The 22,477-nt window shown below is 47.3% G+C and overlaps 1 protein-coding gene across 3 annotated transcripts in view; it reads right to left on the bottom strand.

Moving 5' to 3' along the window:
- LOC118577047 (armadillo-like helical domain containing protein 1) overlaps window positions 1-22,477 on the bottom strand; it is a 34,589-nt gene that overhangs the window by 3,443 nt on the left and 8,669 nt on the right. Inside the window, exons 2-7 of one of the 3 annotated variants that reach the window (XM_036177034.1) lie at window positions 13,980-14,099; window positions 11,517-11,743; window positions 5,733-5,801; window positions 3,579-3,745; window positions 1,986-2,146; window positions 1,559-1,899 (exon numbers count right to left, since the gene is read on the bottom strand). In XM_036177034.1, the coding sequence (XP_036032927.1) occupies window positions 1,738-1,899; window positions 1,986-2,146; window positions 3,579-3,745; window positions 5,733-5,801; window positions 11,517-11,722 (765 nt within the window). In that variant the 5' untranslated portion in view covers window positions 11,723-11,743; window positions 13,980-14,099 and the 3' untranslated portion in view covers window positions 1,559-1,737. Of the gene's footprint in view, window positions 1-1,558; window positions 1,900-1,985; window positions 2,147-3,578; window positions 3,746-5,732; window positions 5,802-11,516; window positions 11,744-13,979; window positions 14,100-22,477 lie in introns of those variants that run through there. The other 2 variants (XM_036177032.1, XM_036177033.1) reach the window with 2 other exon arrangements.

Below are 22,477 nucleotides of genomic sequence, written 5' to 3' on the forward strand. Positions count from 1 at the left end.
GATGTAGAACCCATTCCAGCTGTTTTACAGAAACCTACAGGCTTCTGGGAAAAGTTCTGCCATTGCATCAAGAAATCTGGTCTGATGAAAACTAACAATCTCCAAGTCCATTTCTGACCCTACCTATTTTTCTAGCATATTTTGCAGATTCACTGTTCCCGCCAGACTTCCAGAGAAACAGCAGATGCCATGGCTTCTATACTCCTGATTTGGAGTGTCACTGCCCCTCAAACACCTGGAACATCATTGCTGCAACCTGCCTCCTCAGCTCCCTCAAGGAACATTCCTGAGATCTTCCTCCATGTGTGACTCCTGGTCCCACCCCCCATACTTTACCCCCTGTCAGCTAAAAGTAGCCTCAAGAATTCAGTGCCCTTGTTCCCTTACCTGCTCCCATAATTCACCTCTGTTTATAATAATTAAAGTGTAGGAATGTTAGTATTCTGATCCGACCCTCAAAATCCCACCTCTTGGCACCACCCTGCATCCTGATGTAAAACTCTTCCCCTTCCTCTCTCTCTCTCTCTCTCTCTCTCTCTCTCTCTCTCTCTCTCTCTCTCTCTCTCTCGTCTAGGCTGGCCTTGAACTCACAGAGATTGGCCTGGCTCTGCCTTTCGAGTGCTAGTATTAAGGTATGCATCACCACCACCTGGCGGGAGTTGCTTTAGACACAATGAGATATAAACACAAAGCCTGGAAATGGAAGGGGTTGAGGGAACAGAAGCAAGGCAAAAGGCAGGAGAGAAGCAGGTGTGTGATAATGTAGAGCAGCAGTTCTCAACCTGTGGGTTGTGACCCCTTTATGGGTGTCACCTAAGACCACTGGAAAACACATTCCATTACGATTCATAACAGGAGCAAAATGACAGTTATGAAGTAGCAACGAAAAGAATTGTATGGTTGGAGTCGCCACAACATGAGGGACTGTATTAAAGGGTCGCAGCATTAGGGAGGTTGAGAACCACTGTCTTAAAGGGTCAAGGGCCTCCACTTAAGGCCACAGTGTGTCCTGGAACTCTTCCAGAGCCTCACTGGCCCTTCCCTTGGGACCCGCTTTGGTAAGTAGGAGCACTTCCCAACCCCATCACACAGCTCTTACAGCTCTCCATTCCCTTCAGACTACACAGCACAGCTATCAAAACTCTTTATTAGACTTTTCTGCAGCAACGCCCCCCTCCCCACTGCATTTTCTAACTCCCAGCTTCCCACCCAGAACCAAGCGGCACTTTCTTCAAAGCTGGTTTGCCACAGGGGTCTGTCACTCCTTGGATTCTGAAGGAAGCCTCTCAAAGTGGGCGATGTACTCCACCTCGTTCATGTCTCCAGGGCCCATGAAGAAGCTGAAGCAGCTGTTGGTGGAGCCTTCACAGAGGTGTAAGGCTGCAGGCAGGGAAGGCCAGCGTGAGCCTGACTGCGCCTCTGCCTGGGCCCTGGGCCCCTCGCCCTCTGCTCACCTTTGGTAACATTGACCTGTTGGCCGCCAAGATGTCTGCCTGAATGCTATCTATTTTTGTGTACAGGAGCTCAGCGTGTGTTCTGAGGACAGAAAGCAGGAGGAGCCTGGCTGGGCACCAGAGCAGTGTGCTCCTGGAGTGGGGCTCAAGAGGAAGGTTAACTGCAAGCAGAGCTGCTGAGGCAGAGAGGTCCTGTTCCCAGCTTACCAGCTAGGGCAGGTAGGGACAAGAAGACAGTGTGTATGTGTGTGAGTGTGGAGGGGGGGGACGGGCCAGGTGGCCGTCAGGAGACTAGCTTCACTCTGTGCACAAGGGGACCCGTTCCGTCCTGGGCGACCGCCGAGGCTGGTGGGATGGAAATACTTACAAGGAAGAGCTGGAAGAGTTCCTCCCCCATGGACTTGCGGACATGTTCCTCCACCAATGGGAACATTTGCACAAAGAACTGGGCAGAAGGTGGGGTGGCAGGACAGTGTGGGTATGGGCTGACTTGACCTGCATTCTGCCCCATGCACACCCCAGCCCAAGCACCTCTAGTGTGAGGCTGGCCAGCCTCTGGCTGTTGCTGTGGTCGGTGTTGCCCATGGCTGACATCAGGCTGTGGACCACACGCATGTGCAGCAGCTCCTCTGCCAGTTTCAAGTCATCGCGTGCCAGGATCCTTGTGAGGAAGGATAAAAAGACAGGAAAATCTGTGGGGACACAGGAAGGAAAGGAGCCCTTCCCCCCACATCTGAAGCTCTCTCTCCAGCTGAGAAGCAAGAATGCCAGCAGAGCCAGGATTGGTGGAGCGATGTCTTTCATCCCAGCACTAAGGAGGCAGAGGCAGGTGGATCTCTGTGAGTTTCAAGCCAGTCTGTCCATGTGAGAGTCCAGGACAGTCTCATCTCCACAGGCCCTCTCAAAAACAACAACAACAACAAACAAAAACAAACAAACAGACCAAACAATGAGCTTGAGCTGCACCTTCCCTGAAAGCCACACATCTCTCGGCATTTATAAGTAGTAATAAGTCTCTCCGTGTTCACTTGGGAGCTGGGTGGCGGGTCCACAAAGAGCCAAAGAGTTAAAACAAACAACAGGGGAAACTAGGCTTGGAAGAGAACAGGGAGAAAGAGAGGAGGATGCCTGGGCCAGCCAGCGAGGCAACCGCCAGCCAGCCAGACACAGAGGAAGCAGGAGAGTAGGACATACAGAAGGAAAGAAAGGTAAAAAGCCCAAGGCAAAACGTAGATGAAGAGAAACAGGTTAATTTTTTTTTCAGAGCTGAGGACTGAACCCAGGATCCTCTCTCATCTTTCTCTCCTAACACTTTTATATATACCCAGTACAGTAGGCATCAATAATTTTAAATGCTTCTATTTATTTATTTATTTATTATACAGTGTTCTGTCTGCATGTATGCCTGCAGGCCAGAAGAGGGCACCAGATCTCATTACAGATGGTTGTGAGCCAGCATGTGGTTGCTGGGAATTGAACTCAGGACATCTGGAAGAACACCCAGTGCTCTTAACCGCTGAGCCATCTCTCCAGCCCATGATTATTCTTTTTAAAGTTTAGTTTATGAGTGTTTTGCCCCCATGTATGTCTGTGCACCACTCATGAGTCTGGTGCCTGCAGAAGTCAGAGGAGAGTGCCAGATCTCCTGGAACTGAAGTTAGAGACATTTGTGAGCCATTGTGTTGGTGCTGGGAATAGAGCCTGTCCCTTCTGAAAGAGCAGCAAGTGCTGTCTACCACCTCTATAGCCCAAGCTATAGTTATTTATTTTTGGCTTTTTGAGACAGGGTCTCTCTAGGTATCCCTGGCTGTCCTGGAACTCCTATGTAGACCAGGCTGACTTCAAATGCATAAGATCATCCTGCCTTTGTCTCTCCAGTGCTGAGGTTAAAGGTGTGCACCACTGTCTTAGTTAGGGTTTGAGCAAATGATGAATCTGGGAAGCCATAAATCTGGTCTTTTGGTTGTGACATGGACAGAGCAGCTCATGGAGGGAACTGTACTAAATGCTTCCTGTCTGCCTGACTGTCCTATGATAACTTTTTACCCTGGCAGTGAGGGTGCTGTCAGCTCCAACCAGGCCCAGGAGATGAGGTGTCCAGAGGTGGGCACACCCAGCACGTACCGTAGCTTTCACAGATGAGCTCCTTGTACTTCCTGCCAGTGTTTGCGATGATCTGAAGTAGTTTGATGGATTCCTTCTTGTCCTCTTCCTTGATTTTCTCTAGGCCAAGTATTTCCAAGAGTGTTAGGACACCTCCAATCTCAAGAAATTCTATCAGGTACCGATTGCTGTCCAGAGAGGAGACCATACAAACAAGATGCTGGGGGCTCTGGAGTTGGCATTTTCTTTGGGCTGCCAACCAGCTCCCAAATAAAGACACAGAGACTTACTAATTATGAATGCTCGGCCTTAGCTTAGGCTTGTCCCACTAGCTCTTTTAACTCAATTTAACCTGTTTCTATTCATCTATGTTTTGTCTTTTTTTTTTTTTTTTTTTTTTTTTTCATTCTCTGTGTTCTCCTTTCCTGCTTCCTGTGTCTGGCTGCCTACACCCTGGCATCTCCTTGGTGTCTTTTTTCTTTCTTCTCCAGAGACTAACTTCCTCCTCCTACTTCCTTTCCCTGCCCAGAAGTCCTGCCTACACCTCCTCCCTCTCTATTGGCTGCTTGCTTTTTATTAGAACAATCAGGTGCCTTAGGCAGGCAAAGTAAAACAGCAACACATCTTTTCATAGTTAAACACATGCAGAACATCTTTGCATAGTTAAACAAATATTCCAAAACTGGGCTCTTCAACACAGAACCAAAGGCATCTAAGGAAAAGGTACTGTCTCCACAAACTTGCCTCAGACTCAGGAGATGTCCACAGATAGAGACAGAATTGTTTGGATTTTTAAGTTTTAATATATTATTAAACTATATAATATATAAAACATTAAAATATATAAGTATTACAATGTATGTGTGTATATATAGGAATTCACTTTGTAGACCATGCTGCCTTCAAGCTCAGAGCTCTAGCTCCCTCCACCTCCCAAATGCTGGGTACCACAGCCACCCAGCTATATATTTGTTTAGATTACTTCTCACCATGCTGTCTTGAACTTGCTCTCCTGCCTCAGCTGCTGGAGACACTGAGATTACAAGCATGCGCTACTGTGCCTAGCCAAGGAAATGCGGGAACTAAATCCAATAGGCATCCTTGGCTTTGTCTCTTCCTAGTCTCTGTGTCTGTCTGCCTTCTTGCTTGTTTTGGACAGGGTCTCACTATGTAGACTAGGACTGCTATATGGATCAAGCTGCCCTTGAACTTGCAGTGATCTCTTGCCTCTGCTTTCTGCCTACTGGGATTACAGGTGTGAGCCTCCACAGCTGGCCAGCTCCTTCCCCTCCCCTCCTCTCTCCTCCCGTCCCCTCCCCCTTCCCTCTCTTCCCTTCCCCTCCCCTCCCCCCTTCCCTTCCCTTCCTTTCTTCCCAGGCCCTTTCTTTCTATAATGGCACTTTACTTGTCCCTTGGTGAACCATGCTTCCTCCACTCAAGGGCCATGTGGATTTGGTGGGGCGAACATGTGACAGGGGATGGCATCCTTCTGGCTGTAGAGGGCAGGTAAGTGGCCTATGATGGCTCACCTAGGAGACCCCATGGGGATAACCACACTCTCTTGCAGGGGCACTTGAGTCACAGGGATGGTTTCTGGAGGGCTTGAGGACCCCAGGACACAGAGGCCTCTAAATACGGGGACTGACTGAGAAAAGGAGGAAAAGAGAGATAAAGAGGCCAAACCCTGGTGAACTTGGTAAAACCCCTGGGTCTGATCAGGCCTGAAATAAGTACATCCACCCTGGGCTTTTCCAGCTAAGTGAGCCAATAAACCTCCAGTTCCCTAGTCTACCATAATGTGTGTTTTATTTTACTTTTTTTTTTTGGTTTTTCAAGACAGGGTTTCTCTGTGTAGTTTTGTGCCTTTCCTGGAACTCGCTTTGTAGACCAGGCTGGCCTCAAACTCACAGAGATCCACCTAGCTCTGCCTCCCAAGTGCTAGGATTAAAGGTGTGTGCCACCACCACCTGGCACATTTTTTTTTTTTTTTTAATATACTCAACCAATATGATGCTGACTAGTGAAGGGTCAATGGAAAACAGGGAATGGAGGAGAGACAAGAGCAGAATATAGTCATCTCTGGGCTCATCCTGCTGGTACCAAAACCCATGGCCTCATGCGGACTGATTGAGCCTGACTTGTGGCTGAGACCCAAGTCTCTGGAAAGGGACTTACCTGCTCACGGCGCACAAGAAGATACCAATGGATCTCAGGATCTTCTCTAAATCCAAGCCAGTCATATAGCTGCAGCAGAGTTAAGGAGTGCTCCCAGGTGGTTTCCCACTTAGACTGATCCCTAGTACTGCCTGGGGGCCAGGATGAGCAAATGGCTGACCTGTGCCCTTTATCCTGAAGGGAACCATTGGCTGAAGGGCAGAGCTATGTTGGGGTGTTGGGGTGCTACCTCCATCCCTGCTCTCTAAGAAGTTCCTTCAGGGCAGTCAAGCCATGTGGGCTCTACAATCTCCCTAGGGAGCAAAGAGGTTCCTGTAAATCCAAGTGTATGGAGAAAACTGATGGTCACCTTCTCAAGCCTCTCAGAGCTACAGCTGGTGGGTGCATCCTTGGGTCTCGGCACAGCTCATTATTTTGGGCCTCATTCCTAGGCTTCTGTACCAAGAATTAGCTTTAGCTGGGAGTGGGGGTGCATGCCTTTAATCCCAGTACTTGGGAGGCAGAGGCAGGCAGATCTCTGTGAGTTCGAGGCCAGCCTGGTCTACATAGTGAGTTCCAGGATAGCCAGGTCTACACAGAGAAACCTTGTCTTGAAAAACAAAACAAACAAACAACAAAAAGAATTAGCTTTATCATTAATTCTCCATTTTGTACTTGCTCAAAGTGTTACATTGGAGGTCACTATTCTTATGAAGAATTGCATGGCTTCCTAATAACAGGAAATGGAGAAAAAATTAAACTCTGATTTAAAACAACTTCAGTATTTAATGTTATTTTTTAATGCGAGCCTTTGCAAAAAGCCCCGCTGTAATAAAGCATCCAGAGCACACTTCGGCTGAAATGCAAGGTACGAAATCAAGCCACAGCAGAAAGGGAGCCAGTCAACAATTACTAGGCTCATAACACATCACAGGCTCTTAGAACACTTAAGAAATTAGCTGGAATTATTGCAGTCCATGAGGATGAGTGAGAGCCTCCAGGACTGATACAGGCTAATGTAATGGGCTGGAGGTAATGGTGCTTTGTTGGGGGGGCGTGTGGTGAGGCAAATTATCTCTGCTGCACCCCAGTTCCCAGGATGCCAATAGAAGGAGAGACAGATTGGCTCATTAGGAAAGGCTTTTTCCTGCAAAAACAGTGTTTGCTCTGGAGCCTGTTGCTATTCTAGCTTGGGCCAGGCTATTAGCCACATAGTGATCTCTTTATTGCAACACTGTCCCTCTCCTCGTGTAGTCCATTCCCATTCCTGCCCCTTTTTCTGAAATTTTAGCTAGGCTGACCAGCTTGTCATCTTTCCCCTGCATCCCAGGCTAGTCTTGATTTCAGTCACTTGCTATTCATGCTTTTCCTCCCTCCCTCCCTCTCCTCCCTCCCTCCCTCTCCTCCCTCCCTCCCTCTCCTCCCTCCCTCTCTCCCTTCCTCCCTCCCTCCCTCTTTTTCCCACTCTCTCTCCTTTTCCTCCCTTTCTTCTTCTTTCCCTCTCTCCCTTCTTTTTGAAAGGGTCTTGCTATGTATGTAGCCCAGGCTAGTCTGGAACTCAAGATGCTCCTTCAGCAGCCTGAATGTTGGGACGAGAGGTTTAGGATACCGATGTTATATTGGTTGTTTTCCTTCTAGGTGATAACTGCAGGAGTTGGTGGGAGAGATCTCGAACCAACTATGCTGTCACTTTTATTGGGCTACTCCTAATGGCAGGATCACAAACAAGGTAAGTTATGGATGATTCTAGGTGTGGAAATGGGGTCTATTGAAGAGTCATCCTGTCAGCAGTGGCTCAGTGTCCCCTAAGTCGCAGACACATGACATATGGAGAAGGCACGATGCCCAGGCTATCAAATGCACTGATTACAGAAGAGAAGAGGCGAGCAGTGCGCATGCCACTTAGAAGCATGAGCACTTGAGGGGCGGTCAGGACAGACTCTGCAGCAGAGGCAGAGAAAAACATGGTGTCAGAGGGGGCAAGGAAGGGAGTGCTTCCAAAGGGGCAGTGGACAGAGTAACACTGCACTCCTCAAGTGCCAGCACTTGGGAGGCTGAGGGAGGAGGACCACGTGTTCGAGGCTTGAGAGACATACAAGATCCTGTCTGATAAAAGGAAAATGGAGGTGCAGTTGCTATTGTAGAAGTAGAAGGGATGAGAAATGTAAATGGGCACAAAAATCAATCCCACAGTCAAATCCACCATGTTTCTTTTTTTTCCCCTCCTGTTTCTTCTTTCAGACAGGCAGGGTCATCTTTCTTTCTTTCTTTCTTTCTTTCTTTCTTTCTTTCTTTCTTTCTTTCTTTCTTTCTTTCCTTCCTTCCTTCCTTCCTTCCTTCCTTCCTTCTTTCTTTCTTTCTTTTTTTTTTTTTTTTTGAGACAGGGTTTCTCTGTGTAGCTTTGGTGCCTGTCCTGGAACTCACTTTGTAGACCAGGCTGGCCTCAAACTCACAGAGTTCTGCCTGGCTCTGCTTCCCGAGTGCTGGGATCAAAGGTGTGCGCCACCGCCGCCTGGCCAGGCAGGGTCTTATGTAGCCTAGACTGGACTCTTGAGCTTGTTATACTGGCAGAAGATGACCCCGAATTCCTGACCCTCCTCCCTCCATTTTCCAGGTTCCAGGATTACAGACATTTGCCCACATGCCTAGCTTGCTTTGCTCCCTTTCTCCTGTTGACCTCATCAGATTCTGTCAACATAATACTCAAAATATTGACATTAAGGCCAAGTGTGGGACTTACATCTGTAATCCCAGCACTTGGTGATGGAGGCAGGAAGATGTCCATAAGTTCCAGGTCAGCCTGGGCTACATAATGAGTACCAGGCCAGACAGAGTAATATAGGAAGACCTTGTCTCAAAACAAAACAAATCCAGGACAAAAATGTTAGTATAAAGTTCTTGATAAAATATCTAAGTTTTAAATGGAACCAGGATCAGAGCATTACCTCCCTCCCTCATCCTGTGGTCACAGGAAATGCTGAGACAAACAGGAAAAACAGTCTAGACTTGGAAGCAAAATGGTCGCTGCTAACTGGTGAGGTTAAGGTTAGCCGTGGGGCAGAAGCCAGAGTTCAGGAACTGATGTTTCCCATGCTCAGCAGCTCTACCACGAAGTCAGTAAGTTCCTGCAAAACACCAGTGTTTGCTCAGGTGATCTGTGAACAGCTGGCCTGAGGCGCCAGGGTGCTTTTCAGAAAAGAGGACAGTCTGAGATGGCACACACCTGTAATTCCAGCACTTGGAAGGCCAGGAGTTCAAGGTTATTGTTGGTGTGTGAGCTAGTTTTTATGTCAGCCTGACACATGTCTGGTCAGGAATTGTAATTGAGGAAATGCCTCCACTAGATTGGCCTGTAGGGCATCGTCTTGGTTGATGGCTGACATGGGGGTCCCACCTCACTGTGGGAGGTGCCACCCCTAGGCTGGTGTTCCCAGCTGGTAGAAGAGAGTAGGCTTAGCAGCCACGGAGAGAGGCCAGTAAGCAGGGCAATCCCATGGCGGCTGCGTCAGTTTCTGCCCCCAGGTTCGTTTTCTTGAGTTCCTGCCCCGACTTCCCTAGACGATAGACTATCAGCTGTAAAATGAAATAAACCCTTTCCTCCCAAGGTGTTCTGGTGCTGGTGTTTTATCACAGCAATAGAAACCCTAACACTTGGCCATACAGCAAGTTCAAGGCCAGCTTGGACTACAAGAGACCCTGTCACAAAAACAAAACAAACAAAAAACAAGAAAAATGGCAGGGTTAGACCCTCTGTCTACTACATAAGCCTTCTGATAAGGTAAGAGGCAGGCTGGCAATCCGCATTTAATTATTAAGGGAGGAGGAATTCAGATAAAGGGGGAGGGTTCAGAAAAGAAGAAAAATACACAACAGGAAGGTCTGAGGTGGGCTGGGGGCGAACTCAGTGGTGGAGAGCTTGCCCAGCATGTGTAAGGTCCTGGGTTCTAGCCCCAGCACTAGGGGAGAAAAGGTCTGAAGAAAATCCCCAGAGAGCAGAAGTACTGTGGGGCTCACACACGGTACAGCCTCTGCTCACTCCCTGTCAGCATGAGAGACGACAGTAACCAAACTGTCTTCATGATCTGCCTCTGGGACGCCAAACAACACAGGAACTGTAACTTGTCCCTCAACAAGTTTTTAAGCTTGAATTGTTTATGATTTTACGTATGAGTGCTTTGTCTGTATATGTGTGTGTGTGTGTGTGCTCACACACCAGAAGAGGGCATCAGATCCCATCAAAGATGACTGTGAGCTACTTCTGGTTCCTGGGAATTGAACCCAGGACCTCCAGACAAGCAGCCAGTGCTCTTAATTGAAGTTGAACCTCTTTTTCTCTAGTGTCCTAAACCAGAAGTGTAACAGTCTGCCTGCAGCATGAGCGGAGCCAGTGGATGGATGTCTCTAGGGAAAGGGCTCAGATTCAGGAAGGGAACTGGAGACTCTTGCAGTTGAATGGTACTGGCATCACAATAACGGATTTCATGATTTAGGAAGAAGCAGAATGGAATGGGCGTAGAAAAGGAGAGACTCAAGAAACAGCAAGAGTCAAGGGAAGGGAGGGCCGAGGAAGAAGAGAAGGGTCCGCCAGAAGAGAAGAAAACACCAGAGCCGAACCACACAAGTCAAGGGATCGGTTTTGAGAAGTGGGCAGGGTCGACTGACAGATGTCATCAAGAGGTCATGTATGAGGAATGAGGATGTGGCCACCGGGGCTGGCAGTCGGAGAACCGCTGGAGACCTTGGGGCCCTGGTGGAGCCGGGCAGGCAGAAGTGAGACCGCGGTGGGCGGAGGAAACAGCGGAAGGGGGGACAGGGGGACAAGATGGCCTTTCCAGCTAGTTTCACTGTGAAGGGGGAGGGCTGGCTGAGCTCAGGGTTGAGGCTAGGATTTAATTTTAATTTTTAGAGTTAATGCCAGGCATGGTGATGCTCATCTGCGGTCCCAGCACGTGGGAGGTAGAGGCAAAAGGATCAAGACATCTTTGGCAACACAATATTTGAGACTGTCCTGGGCTGCATAAGACTCTAACCGCCCCCCCCCCCCAAAAAAAAAGGGGTGGGATGGGTCTGGTAAGATGGCTCAGCTCTTAAGAGCACTGGCTGCTCTTTCCAGCACCCACATGGTGGTTTACCACCATCCTCCACTCCAGTTCCAGATGATCTGATGCCCTCTTCTGGCCTCTGAGGGCACTAGTTACACATGTGGTAGACAGACATACATGCAGCCAAGATACACACACACACACACACACACACACACACACACACACACACACACACACAAATAGTAATAATAAAAGATGAGAAATAAATTGGTGATAAAGAAAATGGAAAAGGGCCGGGCAGTGGTGGCGCACATCTGTAATCCCAGCACTTGGGAGGCAGAAGCAGGGGGATCTCTGTGAGTTTGAGGCCAGCCTGGTCTACAAAGCGAGTTCCAGGACAGGCTCCAAAGCTACACGGAGAAACCCTATCTCGAAAAACCAAAAAAAAGAAGAAAGAAAATGGAAAAGGTGTAAGACCAAAACCAAAATCCCTAAGGAAGAGAGCCAAGTGTAAAATAAACATAAATTTGACCCAGACATGGTACTAGCTGCCCACGCCTCAGGACACAAACAGAGGTTAGAACAAGGACACAGAGTCGGGAAGACAGACCGTCAATAGAATTCTTGCCTTTGGGGATATTTCTATCACCATCTCTTTTTCAGTTCTAAAATACTGGAACCAAGAGAAAAACTTCCTCAACTATAATTTGCCCCCCTCTTTGAAGGACTCCCCACTTCCCACCAGTTCAGCAAAGGATACACGATTCTGAGCCAGGTGGTCAGCCGTATGAGGAACAAGCTGGCTCCCTGGGAAAACTCCAGCTCCAGCTCGGGACCGGTCTTGCCTTCGTTGGTTCCGATGAACTTGGTGAGAATCTGAGCTCTTCGGCCCTTGCCAGCATTGTCCCACTCTTGCAGAAAACTCAGGAGGCGGCTGATGGCGGCCTGCTCCTTTACAGAAGTCATGTTCGGCCAGTCCCAGGCTGACTACAGGGTACAGAAAATGGGGTACCGGAATGTTCAGAAACACGGGACGTCGTGAGCTGTGCTTTTCTGCTGACCTACTGTAGGCAAGGGGAGCCTTTGTGCTGATGGACTTATGTACAAAAGCCACGCTAGGTGGCTGAGGGTGAGGCTCGATGGTAGTGCTTGCAGGAGCCTCAGAATTTCATCCCTAGCACTGTGCAAACCAAAACAAGTGAGTGAATGGTGGCTGGCGCTACAGCTCACAGGCACTAGCAGAGCATGTGCAAGGCCCTGGGTCTGATCCCCAACACTAGAAAAAAAATCCATTATGGGAATGGCCACTTGCTACTTGAGCAGGCTTTAGCTAGGCTGTAACGGAGTGAAAAGCATCACATCTTGGTGGTCCAGAAGTGACACAGACTTACAGTCCCAGTGCTTCCAGACACTGAGGCAGCAGGAGGAGGAGTTGAAAGCTAGCATGGGCTGAAGCTGAGAAAGAGCTGTTTCAACAGCACTGAAAACGTTCATCAGGCTGGCCTTGAACTCAGGTCTGCCTGCCTCTGCTTCACAGTGCTTCTTTCTTCTCCTTCTCCTTCTCCTCTTCTTCTCCTCCTCCTCCCCCTCCTCCTCTTCCTCCTCTTCTTCTCCTCCTCCTCCTCCTTCTCATCCTCTCCTCCTCCTCCTCCCCCCCTCTTCTCCTTCTCCTCCTTCTTCTTCTTCTTTTTTTCTTTTTGAGACATAGTCTTGCTATGTAGCCCAGGCTGGCCTTGAACTCCTGACAAACCCTTCTGCCTTAACCTCTTGAATGCTGGATTAGAGGAGTTCAGATAAATTTTTTTTTTCTGTGTATAAAATGTGTGTGTGTGTGTGTGTATGGTGGTGTGCACACATGTGTGGACATGCATGTGTATGTGTAAAATGTGTGTGTATATATGTTGGTGTGCACACATGTATGGACATGCATGTGGATGTGTAAAATGTGTGTGTGTATATGTATGTTGGTGTGCACGCATGTGTGGACATGGATGTGGAGGTCCAAGATTGATATTTGGTATCTTCCTTAACAGGTTTTTAGCTTATTACTTAATTTTTTTTTTTTAAGCTGAGGATCGAACCCAGGGCCTTGCGCTTGCTAGGCAAGTGCTCTACCACTGAGCTAAATCCCCAGCCCTACTTAATATTTTTATTTTTTGAGATAGATTCACTATTTAGGCTTGGCTGACTTAGAACTCACTCTGTAGACCAGGCCGGTCTCGAACTCACAGAGATCAGCCTGCTTCTGCCTCCCAAGTGCTGAGATAAAAGGTATGTGCCACCATGCCTGGCCCTGCCACCTTATTTTTTGAGATAAGGTTTTTATTGAACCTGGAACTCACCAGCTTGGCTAGACTCGTTGGCCATGGAGTTCCAGGAATACACCTGCCTTGACAACCACCTAGTGATGGCTTTATAGGTGAGGGCTACCATGCCTGGCATCAGCATGTAGGCCGGAAAAGAGAAAACACGAGCTCCAGCGTGGTAGGGAGAAGGTGTTTGTTAAAAGCCTCAGTGTCTCTCAGAGTGCACTTCAAGCATGATGGAAGACTGGGGTCTTTTGAGACTCTGACCCCTTTCTGTTGATTAGTTTAGGCGAAGTTCTTCTTAACCTTGTACCTGAAGCGTTTATCCTAACTCTTTAAAAATCGCAAAGTAAAGTTAGTGGGAAGAACAACTTCTTATTCCACAGCTGGATTAATGGGCTGTGGTCTGTAGGAGCCTGTGTCCTTGGGAGAGTGTTTTCAGTGGGGGGAGGGAAGGTTTAAAATAAACCCGTTTCCCAAAAATAGTTGTGATTGAAAGTGTTATTATCCATAACAAATGTTAGTGCTGATGGGATAGAGGCATGTGCGATTCTTTTGTCTGACAGACAAGTGAAAGTCATATTTCACATTATCATGGGGTTTTCTGTGATTTACAGAATATTTGTGAAACATTACTTGCAGCGGCCATGATTGATATGGAGGGAACAGCTTGTGTGTAGGGGAGATGTGTATTTCACAAAGACTGTTCAACATGAAATTTACAGTCCCATAAAGTGCTCCTACATCTTCGCCAGAGATCTAGTTAAAAGGACTTTACAGTCTGAAACATCCTAAAATTGATTCTAAATTAACGTTTCCTCACATGTATTTGAGATATTGATGGGGCCCTGCTATCAGGCTTTTATTAGGGAGTGATAATCTGAGGCAGGCTGAGACAGACGTACATACATACCAACCTCTACTACTCCCCAGAGGACACGGGGCCTGTGCTCCTCGGAAGGGTACCCACGCTGCTTCAGGAAGACACCGCAGGGTCCAGTCAGCCTTTAGAACTGGGGGAACAAGTGTGGACCAACCTAAACACAAAAAATGACCAAACCCTCATGGGATACCATCAACTATGGCAAATATATTGCAGTCAGAGGCATAAAATTACTGTCATAGGCTGTAGCCACCTTCAACAGCCAAACCAGCCTTAAGGAGATGGGGACCAGTGGCTGTTTTAGACTTCAGGGAGGAGGGGATGAGACACCAGCATTAATCACATCAGGATGGATTCTTCATAGGGTCAGAACTCGAGTACTATCAGAGAGGCACCCAGCAATTCTGGGGTAGGAAACTCCAGGCAGTATGCGCTGCGTGATGGTTCCCAGAGTCCCAGGAGCTCACTCTTCCCTTCTGTTCTCCTCTCCTTTCTCTTTGCTTTTTCTTTCTTTGAGACAGGGTCTCACTAGGCGGGCCTCAAACATGACCTTCCTGTGCCCAGCACACCTAGCTCCAACTCTTAAGTGTGCAGGGAAGGCCTATCGAGAGTAGCTCTCTACAAGGTGTTGTGGGAGACAAGAGGTGCATGTGGCCTTACCAGGGCCCTGGAGGCACTCCTGGGGAGGAGCAGGAGGTTTGGAACCAGCCTGGGCTCAAGGCTGTGAAATCAAAGCAAACACTTTACCAACTGAGCCATCTCTGGCCCTGACAGGGTCTTTTAAAAAGCATCAAGGTGCACCTTTGTTTAATATGAAGGTATTTTTACAAGAACAGATCAGGGCTGGATGTGGTGGCTAATGTCTTTAATCCTAACTCATGACAGGCAGAGGCAGGCAGATCTCTGTAAGTTTGAGGCTAGCCTGGTTTACATAGTGAATTTCAGACCAACCAGGGTTATATAGTGAGACCCTGTCTCAAAAACCAAAAGAATGTATGGGCAGTGGTGGCACATGTCTTTAATTCCAGCACTTGGGAGGCAGAGGCAGGCAGATCTCTATGAGTCTGAGGCCAGCCTGGTCTATAAAGAAAGTTTCAGGACAGCCAGAGCTGTTACACAGAGAAATCCTGTCTCAAAAACCACCACCACCAACAAAATGTTAGAAGATATTAGGACATGGGGAGGCAAATGAAGATATAGGGAAAGATGGCTATCTTCAATGAAAGCAGAGAGGCCTGGGAGCCAGCAGCCCTACAGCACTTTTAATTCAGCTCTCAGCTGGCAAACCTGGGCAGTAATACAGTTCTGCTTTTTTCTTTTCTTTTCTTTTCTTTTTTCCCCCCTTTTTTTCCTTTCTCTTTCTTTCTTTCTTTCTTTCTTTCTTTCTTTCTTTCTCTCTCTCTCCTCTCTCTCTTCTCTCTCTCTCTCTCTCTCTCTCTCTCTCTCTCTCTCTCGTTTCGTTTTGTTTTTCAAGACAAGGTTACTTTGTGCAGCTTTGCACATTTCTTGGAACTCACTCTGTAGCCCAGGCTGGCCTTTAACTCAGAGATCTGCCTGGCTCTGCCTCCCGAGTGCTGGGGTTAAAGGCGGGCACTACCACCGTCTGGTGCTTTTTGCTTTTAAAGATGCAGTCAAATGCTCTACCACTGAGCTGGAGAGATGGCTCAGAGGTTAAGAGCACTGGCTGCTCTTCCAGAGGTCCCGAGTTCAATCCCCAGCAACCACTTGGTAATTCACAACCATCTATAATGAGATCTGGTGCCCTCTTCTGGCATGTAGACAGAACAATGTATGTGTAATAAATAAATAAATATTTAAAAAAAATAAATAAAGATGGACATGTGTCAGCCACGTAATGCTGCACTGCCCACCAAGGCCAGTAGAGGGTGTTGGACACTCTGGACCCTGGAGTTACAAGTTACAGGTGGCTGAGTCACCATGTGGGTGCTAGGAGTGGAACCCAGGTCCTCTGCAAGAGTAACCAGGGCTTGTGACCTCTGAGCCATGACTCCAGCCCTATTCCTGTGGTTTCCTGTGACCTCTGAGCCAATTCCATCAGCCTGCAGTTCTTTGTCACGGTAGCCTCGGCAAACTAACACTACTACTACTTGATTTATCAATCTTGGACAAAATTTATTATTTATTATTTTTCTGGTGGATGAGGAATTAGTTCTCTTGAAGTACTCCAGCCCTCCCTTTCCTCTTGCCCATCCTCACAATATAATTTCCCACAATTTACAGTTAAATCAATAGTGTTTACATTATTGACCAAGTAAATAAACTCTTCAGCTAAGCAATAAAATACTATTACATTTTCTTTCCTTATGGTTTGGCTTTTTCCTACAGTCAATCATGGCCATTTCTTTTCAATCATTTAGTTCTAATTATCTGCAGCGATTTACCCTGCAAATGTTCCATATGTAGCAGGATTTTTTTTTCTAAATGTTCAACCCACATCTGACTAGCCTCTTCTCCCTGGAGACCTGTGTCCACAGCCCTCTTTCTCCCTCAGGTGGGGCTGGTTACAAAGCCTGGTATACAAATCTGCCTTGGGGTTTGCTTTGGCCGCTCTTCATCATCACTGCACACCTTGTTTCTTGATTTACTCCCTTGTTTAATTGGGGCATGCTCTGTAGTGGTGTCTGGAGGTGTGTCCCGGAAAATCTGCTAACGCCTCTTCTATTGGAGGCTAAGCCCTATTGGACGGGCTGGATGTGTGACTCCATGTAACAGACATGGCGAGGCTTGATCGACACACAGTCCCTTTGCTTCTGTTGGTAAGTCTGAAGTCATTCTGATTCCCGCTTGTGCCTGGGTGGCTCTCCTCTCCACAGGACTTTGAAACCTTTTCTGAAACTGTGGACAGGGGATGAAGCTTAGTGGTGGAGCCCTAACCTGAGCATGCATGAGTCCTGTTTGAAACACTCGAACTGGGGAGATGGGCACAGATCTTGTTCTTTTTTTTTTTTTTTTTTCCGAGACAGGGTTTCTCTGTGTAGCTTTGGAGCCTGTCCTGGAACTCGGTCTGTAGACCAGGCTGGCCTTGAACTCACAGAGATCCACCTGCCTCTGCCTCCCGAGTGCTGGGATTACAGGCGTGCGCCACCACCCCCCCGCCAGATCTTGTTCTTGATGGGTGCAAAGTTTGGGGATGGCACAGAGCCTTTTATTTTATTGTATTAAAAAACGTTAGAAACACAATTATTTATTTGTGCACACACACATGTGTGCATGCCACACTGTATGTGCAGAGGTCAGAGCATAACTTGTAGAAATAGGTTCTCTCTTTCCATCGTATGGGTCCCAGAATGGAGCTCAGCTCATCAGCTTGGTCAGGAGTCTCTACCCACTGAGCCATCCTTACCCCCTTTTCGTTTTAAAAGATTTATTTTTGTCATATGTGTATGGCTGTTCATCTGCATATATATATATTTATATTTATATTTATATTTATATTTATATTTATATTTATATTATATAGCACCTGTGCCTGGGGCCTCCTCAGAGCCAGAAGAGGACCTCAGATTCTCTGGAACCAGAGTCACAGGTAATTGTAAGCCACAATGTGGGTGTTGAGAACCTAACACAAGGCCTCTGCAAGAGCAGCCAGTGCTCTGAAGCCCTCTCCAGCTCCCCATGGAGCCTTATAAAGAAATCATTATAGCTCTAATAGTGTGATGTGATAGGACAAGCTTTGGTTTGGGTGCTGGCTGTTACGGAAGGCCTATGGCCAGCCAGGGGCAACACAGGGAGCAATTCTAGGCAGTGGGAATAAAGCATGCAACTGGCTAAGAGGTCAGTGAGCAGATGCATAAGGAAGCCCTTGCCCCTGCCTCTCGTGCTCGACTAAAGGCATGTGCCACCATGCCTGGCATGGCTGTGTTTGGCGATCTTGATTATCGCCTCCTGTGACTGGAGGATGGGACCAGAGGGGAGGTTCAGCTGTTGAAAGTGCTTGCTGTTCTTCCAGAGGGCTGGGGTGCAGTTCAAAGCACCAATGTTGGGCAGCTCACAACTGCTGTAACTCTGGTTCTAGGGATCTGACACCCTCTTCTGGCCTCCATGGGCACCTGTACACACATGGCATACATTTATGAAAACATACACATTAGAAACAAGAAGAAGAAGAAGAAGAAGAAGAAGAAGAAGAAGAAGAGGAGGAGGAGGAGGAGGAGGAGGAGGAGGAGGAGGAAGAAGAAGAAGAAGAAGAAGAAGAAGAAGAAGAAGAAGAAGAAGAAGAAGAAGCAGCTTGAAGAGTCAAGACTGGAGGTGGGTGCCAGCTCAGAAGCCATGCTCAGGGCACCACGGGGAAGACAGAAGCAGAACTGCCTCTCAGGAAGAGACAGCAGGACCTGAGGATGAAAGACGGGAGGGAGGAACCAAGCATGCTCACAGGGAGCGCAGGCCATCAGGAGAACCCCGAGCCCATGCCTCCATTTTTCTTTGCAGTGCTGGGCATAGAACCTTACAATGTAGAATACTTACAATGTAGGCAAACACTATGCCACTGAGATACACTCCATATGGCCTAGGCTGTCCTCAACTTGCTACGTGGACCAGGGTGACCCTGAACATGCTCACACACACATACACAATAATAATAAAAAATAATTTTTAAAAAAGGTCCCTACTTAACCTTATCACTGTTCACGCCCATACGACTAGACCTCCAGTGCTCAATCTCCCAGGCCTTCCAGAGCTCTCGGGAGGCAGAGCCAGGCGGATCTCTGTGAGCCTGGTCTACAGAGCGAGATCCAGGGCAGGCACCAAAACTACACAGAGAAACCCTGTCTCGAACCCCCCACCCACCCCGAAAAAAGGCCAGGTTCCTTTTTGTCCTCTGGCAAAACCCCTGGGCCTTTTGGCTCTGCGGTCCTTCTTCTATCACCTTCTCTCTCCCTGTGCTGTCAAAATGAACCCTCCCCTCGCTGGAGGTTGAGCTCAAGGGCAAAAGGGTTGGGGTCCCTGTCCCTGTGTCCCGGGGCAGGGAGATAAAAATAGATGTTTAATAAATGTCTGCCGGCTGATAAGAAACCAGTCAGCTCTTGTTTTGATGGTTATATCCGAATGCCCATGATATGTAGGTACATAAAACTACTGCCTTCTCCAAGCTGCCATGTGCAGAGTGCCATCCAAGGAGGCCAGCGCGAGGTCTATGAGGCATTTTACAGCAGCAACAAGGACGGGGATGTTGCTGTGGCGTCATCTTTGGACACTAAGGACAGGGATTCGGTGCCATGAACGGTCAGTTAAATTGTAATTGGAGAGAGCTGTTCTTCTGAAAACCATAATGGTCTTCAGTTGCAGCCAAATGGCATCCAAGAAGGGGAGAAAAAAATTTTTTTGAAATGTCAAAGAAATCATTTCCAATTTGGTGCTCACCAGCAGAGGCTCTAATGATCAGGAGAAACGAGAAGCAAACAAATTAGCACTAATGGAAAATGGCTTTTGGGGAAGAGGATTTAAATTATAGTCAGCCCATCATGGCATGCAGCGGGCAATAAAAGTCAGTTCCACCAGCTTGATCCGAACTGGAGTTCCCATGGAATGCCAGAGAAAAACGTCCGACGCCATCACGCTCATTGGAATCTCTCTGTAAGTGGCAGCCAATTACAATTGTCATTATTTTACCTTGGAGAGAAAATGGTGTGAGAAATCATAGTACATGAAATTAAAATCCAGATTAGAGACCTTCGTCCAACTTGTTTGTGGCCTTCTAGCTTTGGCAAAGTCTTCTGCAAGAATGGCTAGCATGCCTTGTCTTCTTTCCAGAAGGGACTCTTTGATCTCCCCTCCATCACCAGAGGTGATTAATAAGTGGGGTCTTATCCACAAATCATTTCTATAGTGTCCAAAAAGTCCTTCAAGCAAGCAAACCAAAATCACAAAATTTCAAAATCTAGCTCCCATGCTAAGTCAGAGGTTCTTAGCCACACTCAAAAGGAAGCTACCAACCATCAACAACTATGAGGAGCCATGCCTGTAACCCACCTGGGAGACTGAGGCAGGGGAACTACCATAAATTCAAGGCTACTCTGGGCTATATAGCAGGCCATCCAGGACAGCATAGCAAGATCCTGTCTCAAAAGAACAAACCAAGTCAGATAAACAAACAAACAAACCAACAAAAAAAGAGCTCACTATGTCTTGTTCCAAGATAAAATTCCCCAGAGAGCCCCCCTTGCCAACTCCACCCCCTAAATGCAGGACAGAACCTGGAGGCAGAAGCTGGTGCAGAAGCCATGAAGGGGTGCTTCTTTTTGGCTTGCTGTCCATGGCAAGCCATCTATAAAAGCGAGAAACCTCCAAGACATGGTTATCAGCCTGGCTCACACTCCCCAGATCCCCTCACAGACAAAGGGGTCACTGGATCCCATTCCTGGGGTTTCACAGGTCAGAATGAAACCAGGTCTTCCCCTTGGAGTCTTGGCTTGCTTCCCCACTCTCAGTATTCATGCAGAGATAGATAAAGTCATGTGTGCTAGTTCAATGTCAACTTGAGACAATTTAGAGTTATCGGAAAGGAGGGAATCTCAGTTGAGAAAACACCTCTCTTTACGATCCAGCGGTAAAGCATTTTCTTAATTAGTGATTAGTGTGGGAGGGCCCAGCCCATTGTGGGTGGGGCTATCCCTGGGCTGGTGGTCCTGGGTTCCATAAGAAAGCAGACTGAGCAAGCCATGGACAGCAAGCCAAAAAGAAGCACCCCTTCAAAGCTCCTGCCCCAGCTTCTGCCTCCAGGTTCCTGTCCTGCTTGAGTTCCTGCCCTCACTGCTTTTGATGATGAACTGTCATATGGAACTGTGAGCGCAAAGACCCTTTCCTCCCCAAGATGCTTTTGGTCATGGTGTGTCATCACAGCAACAGTAACCCTAAGTAAGACGTTGTGTGTCACTAAAGATGGAAATATACTTTGAGACGTGTTTAGAAATACATCCTTGTGTGTATATCACAGAATGTAATTACATGAACTCATATATCTAGACAATATGATATGGCCCGATGCTACTAGGCTACAAATCTATACAACATGCTACCACACTATCTGTAGGTAACATAACACATTAATCATTACATATCTGAACATTGAAAAGTACAGTGAAAGCTGGGTGGTGGTGGAGCACGCCTTTAATCCCAGCACTCAGGAGGCAGAGCCAGGCGGATCTCTGTGAGTTCAAGGCCAGCCTGGGCTACAGAGTGAGTTCTAAGACAGGCTCCAAAGCTGCACAGAGAAACCCTGTCTTCAAAAACCAAAAAGAAAGAAAAGAAAAGAGAAAAAAAGAAAGAGAGAAAGAAAGAAAGAAAGAAAGAAAGAAAGAAAGGTACAGTGAAAACATGCCAAGGGCTGGAGAGATGGCTCCTCAGCTAAAAGCACTTTTCAGAGGATCTGGGTTCAGTTTCCAGTATCCACATGGTGGCTTGTAACCACCCATAACTCCAGTTCCAGGAGATGGGTGAACTCTTCTGACCTCTGCAGGTGATACATGTACATGCATGTAGGCACCACACATAACATAAAATAAGTAGCTAAAAGGCTGGAAATGTAGTTCAACAGCACAGAACCTGCTTTAGTATTGCGAAGCCCTGGGCTTGATACCATAGCCATAAAAAATATAAAAGATTAAAAAAATGACACACAAGTATAGGGCACTTCCTAATGGAGACTACAGAACCTGAAGTTGTTTTGTGTGAAGCTGTAAGTAGTGTGGGAGTGAAGGCCTAAGAGGTTAGAGGAGGCTATGTAATTTTATTACTTACTTACTTACTTACTTATTTATTTATTTATTTATTTATTTATTTATTTATTTTGAGACAGAGTCTATGTAGTTCTGGCTATCTTAGAACTCACTATGTAGCCCAGGCTGGTCTTGAAATCACAGAGCCATCTGCCTCTGCCTCCCAAGGCTGGGATTAAAAGTGCACCACCATGACAGGTCTGTGTACAGATTTTATAAGTACCACATTCTGGGCTGTTATTACACGTATAAACATTTTTATTTCTTCAACAATAAATTCACTTTAAAACAAAGAACAAAACACAAATGAAAAGATGTTGGAGCTTAGAGGCCTGGTGAGCAGGTTTGAGAACCCTGGGAGATGGTGGAACCCTTTGGGAGATAGGCCTGGTGGGAAGAGGCCAGTCACAGGTGCCCGCTGTCAAGGGGATGCTGGGACCCAAGGCTGTGGCTTCTCTCTTCCACCGTCACATTCTCCCCATCCTGACTTTCTGCCTGCCACCAGCCCGGGAGCTGAGAGGCCAACCAAACACTGGAACCTCTTAAGCATGAACCACAGTAAACCTCTATTTAAGTTGCTTCTCTCAGGCATTTTGTTACAAAGTATTTTGCTACTTGTCCAACACACTCAGCGTATTGTTATTTATTCATTTGTTTGTTTTGAAACAGTGCCTCTTTACATAGCCCTGACTATACTGGAATTTGTTATGTAGATGAGGCTGGCCTGGAGCTTACAGAAATCTGTGAGTTCCTGCCTCTGTGCTGGGATTGAAGACCTGTGCCACCACACCTAACA

Source organism: Onychomys torridus, chromosome 2 (assembly GCF_903995425.1).
Source record: "Onychomys torridus chromosome 2, mOncTor1.1, whole genome shotgun sequence".
Classification (NCBI taxonomy): Eukaryota; Metazoa; Chordata; class Mammalia; order Rodentia; family Cricetidae; genus Onychomys; species Onychomys torridus.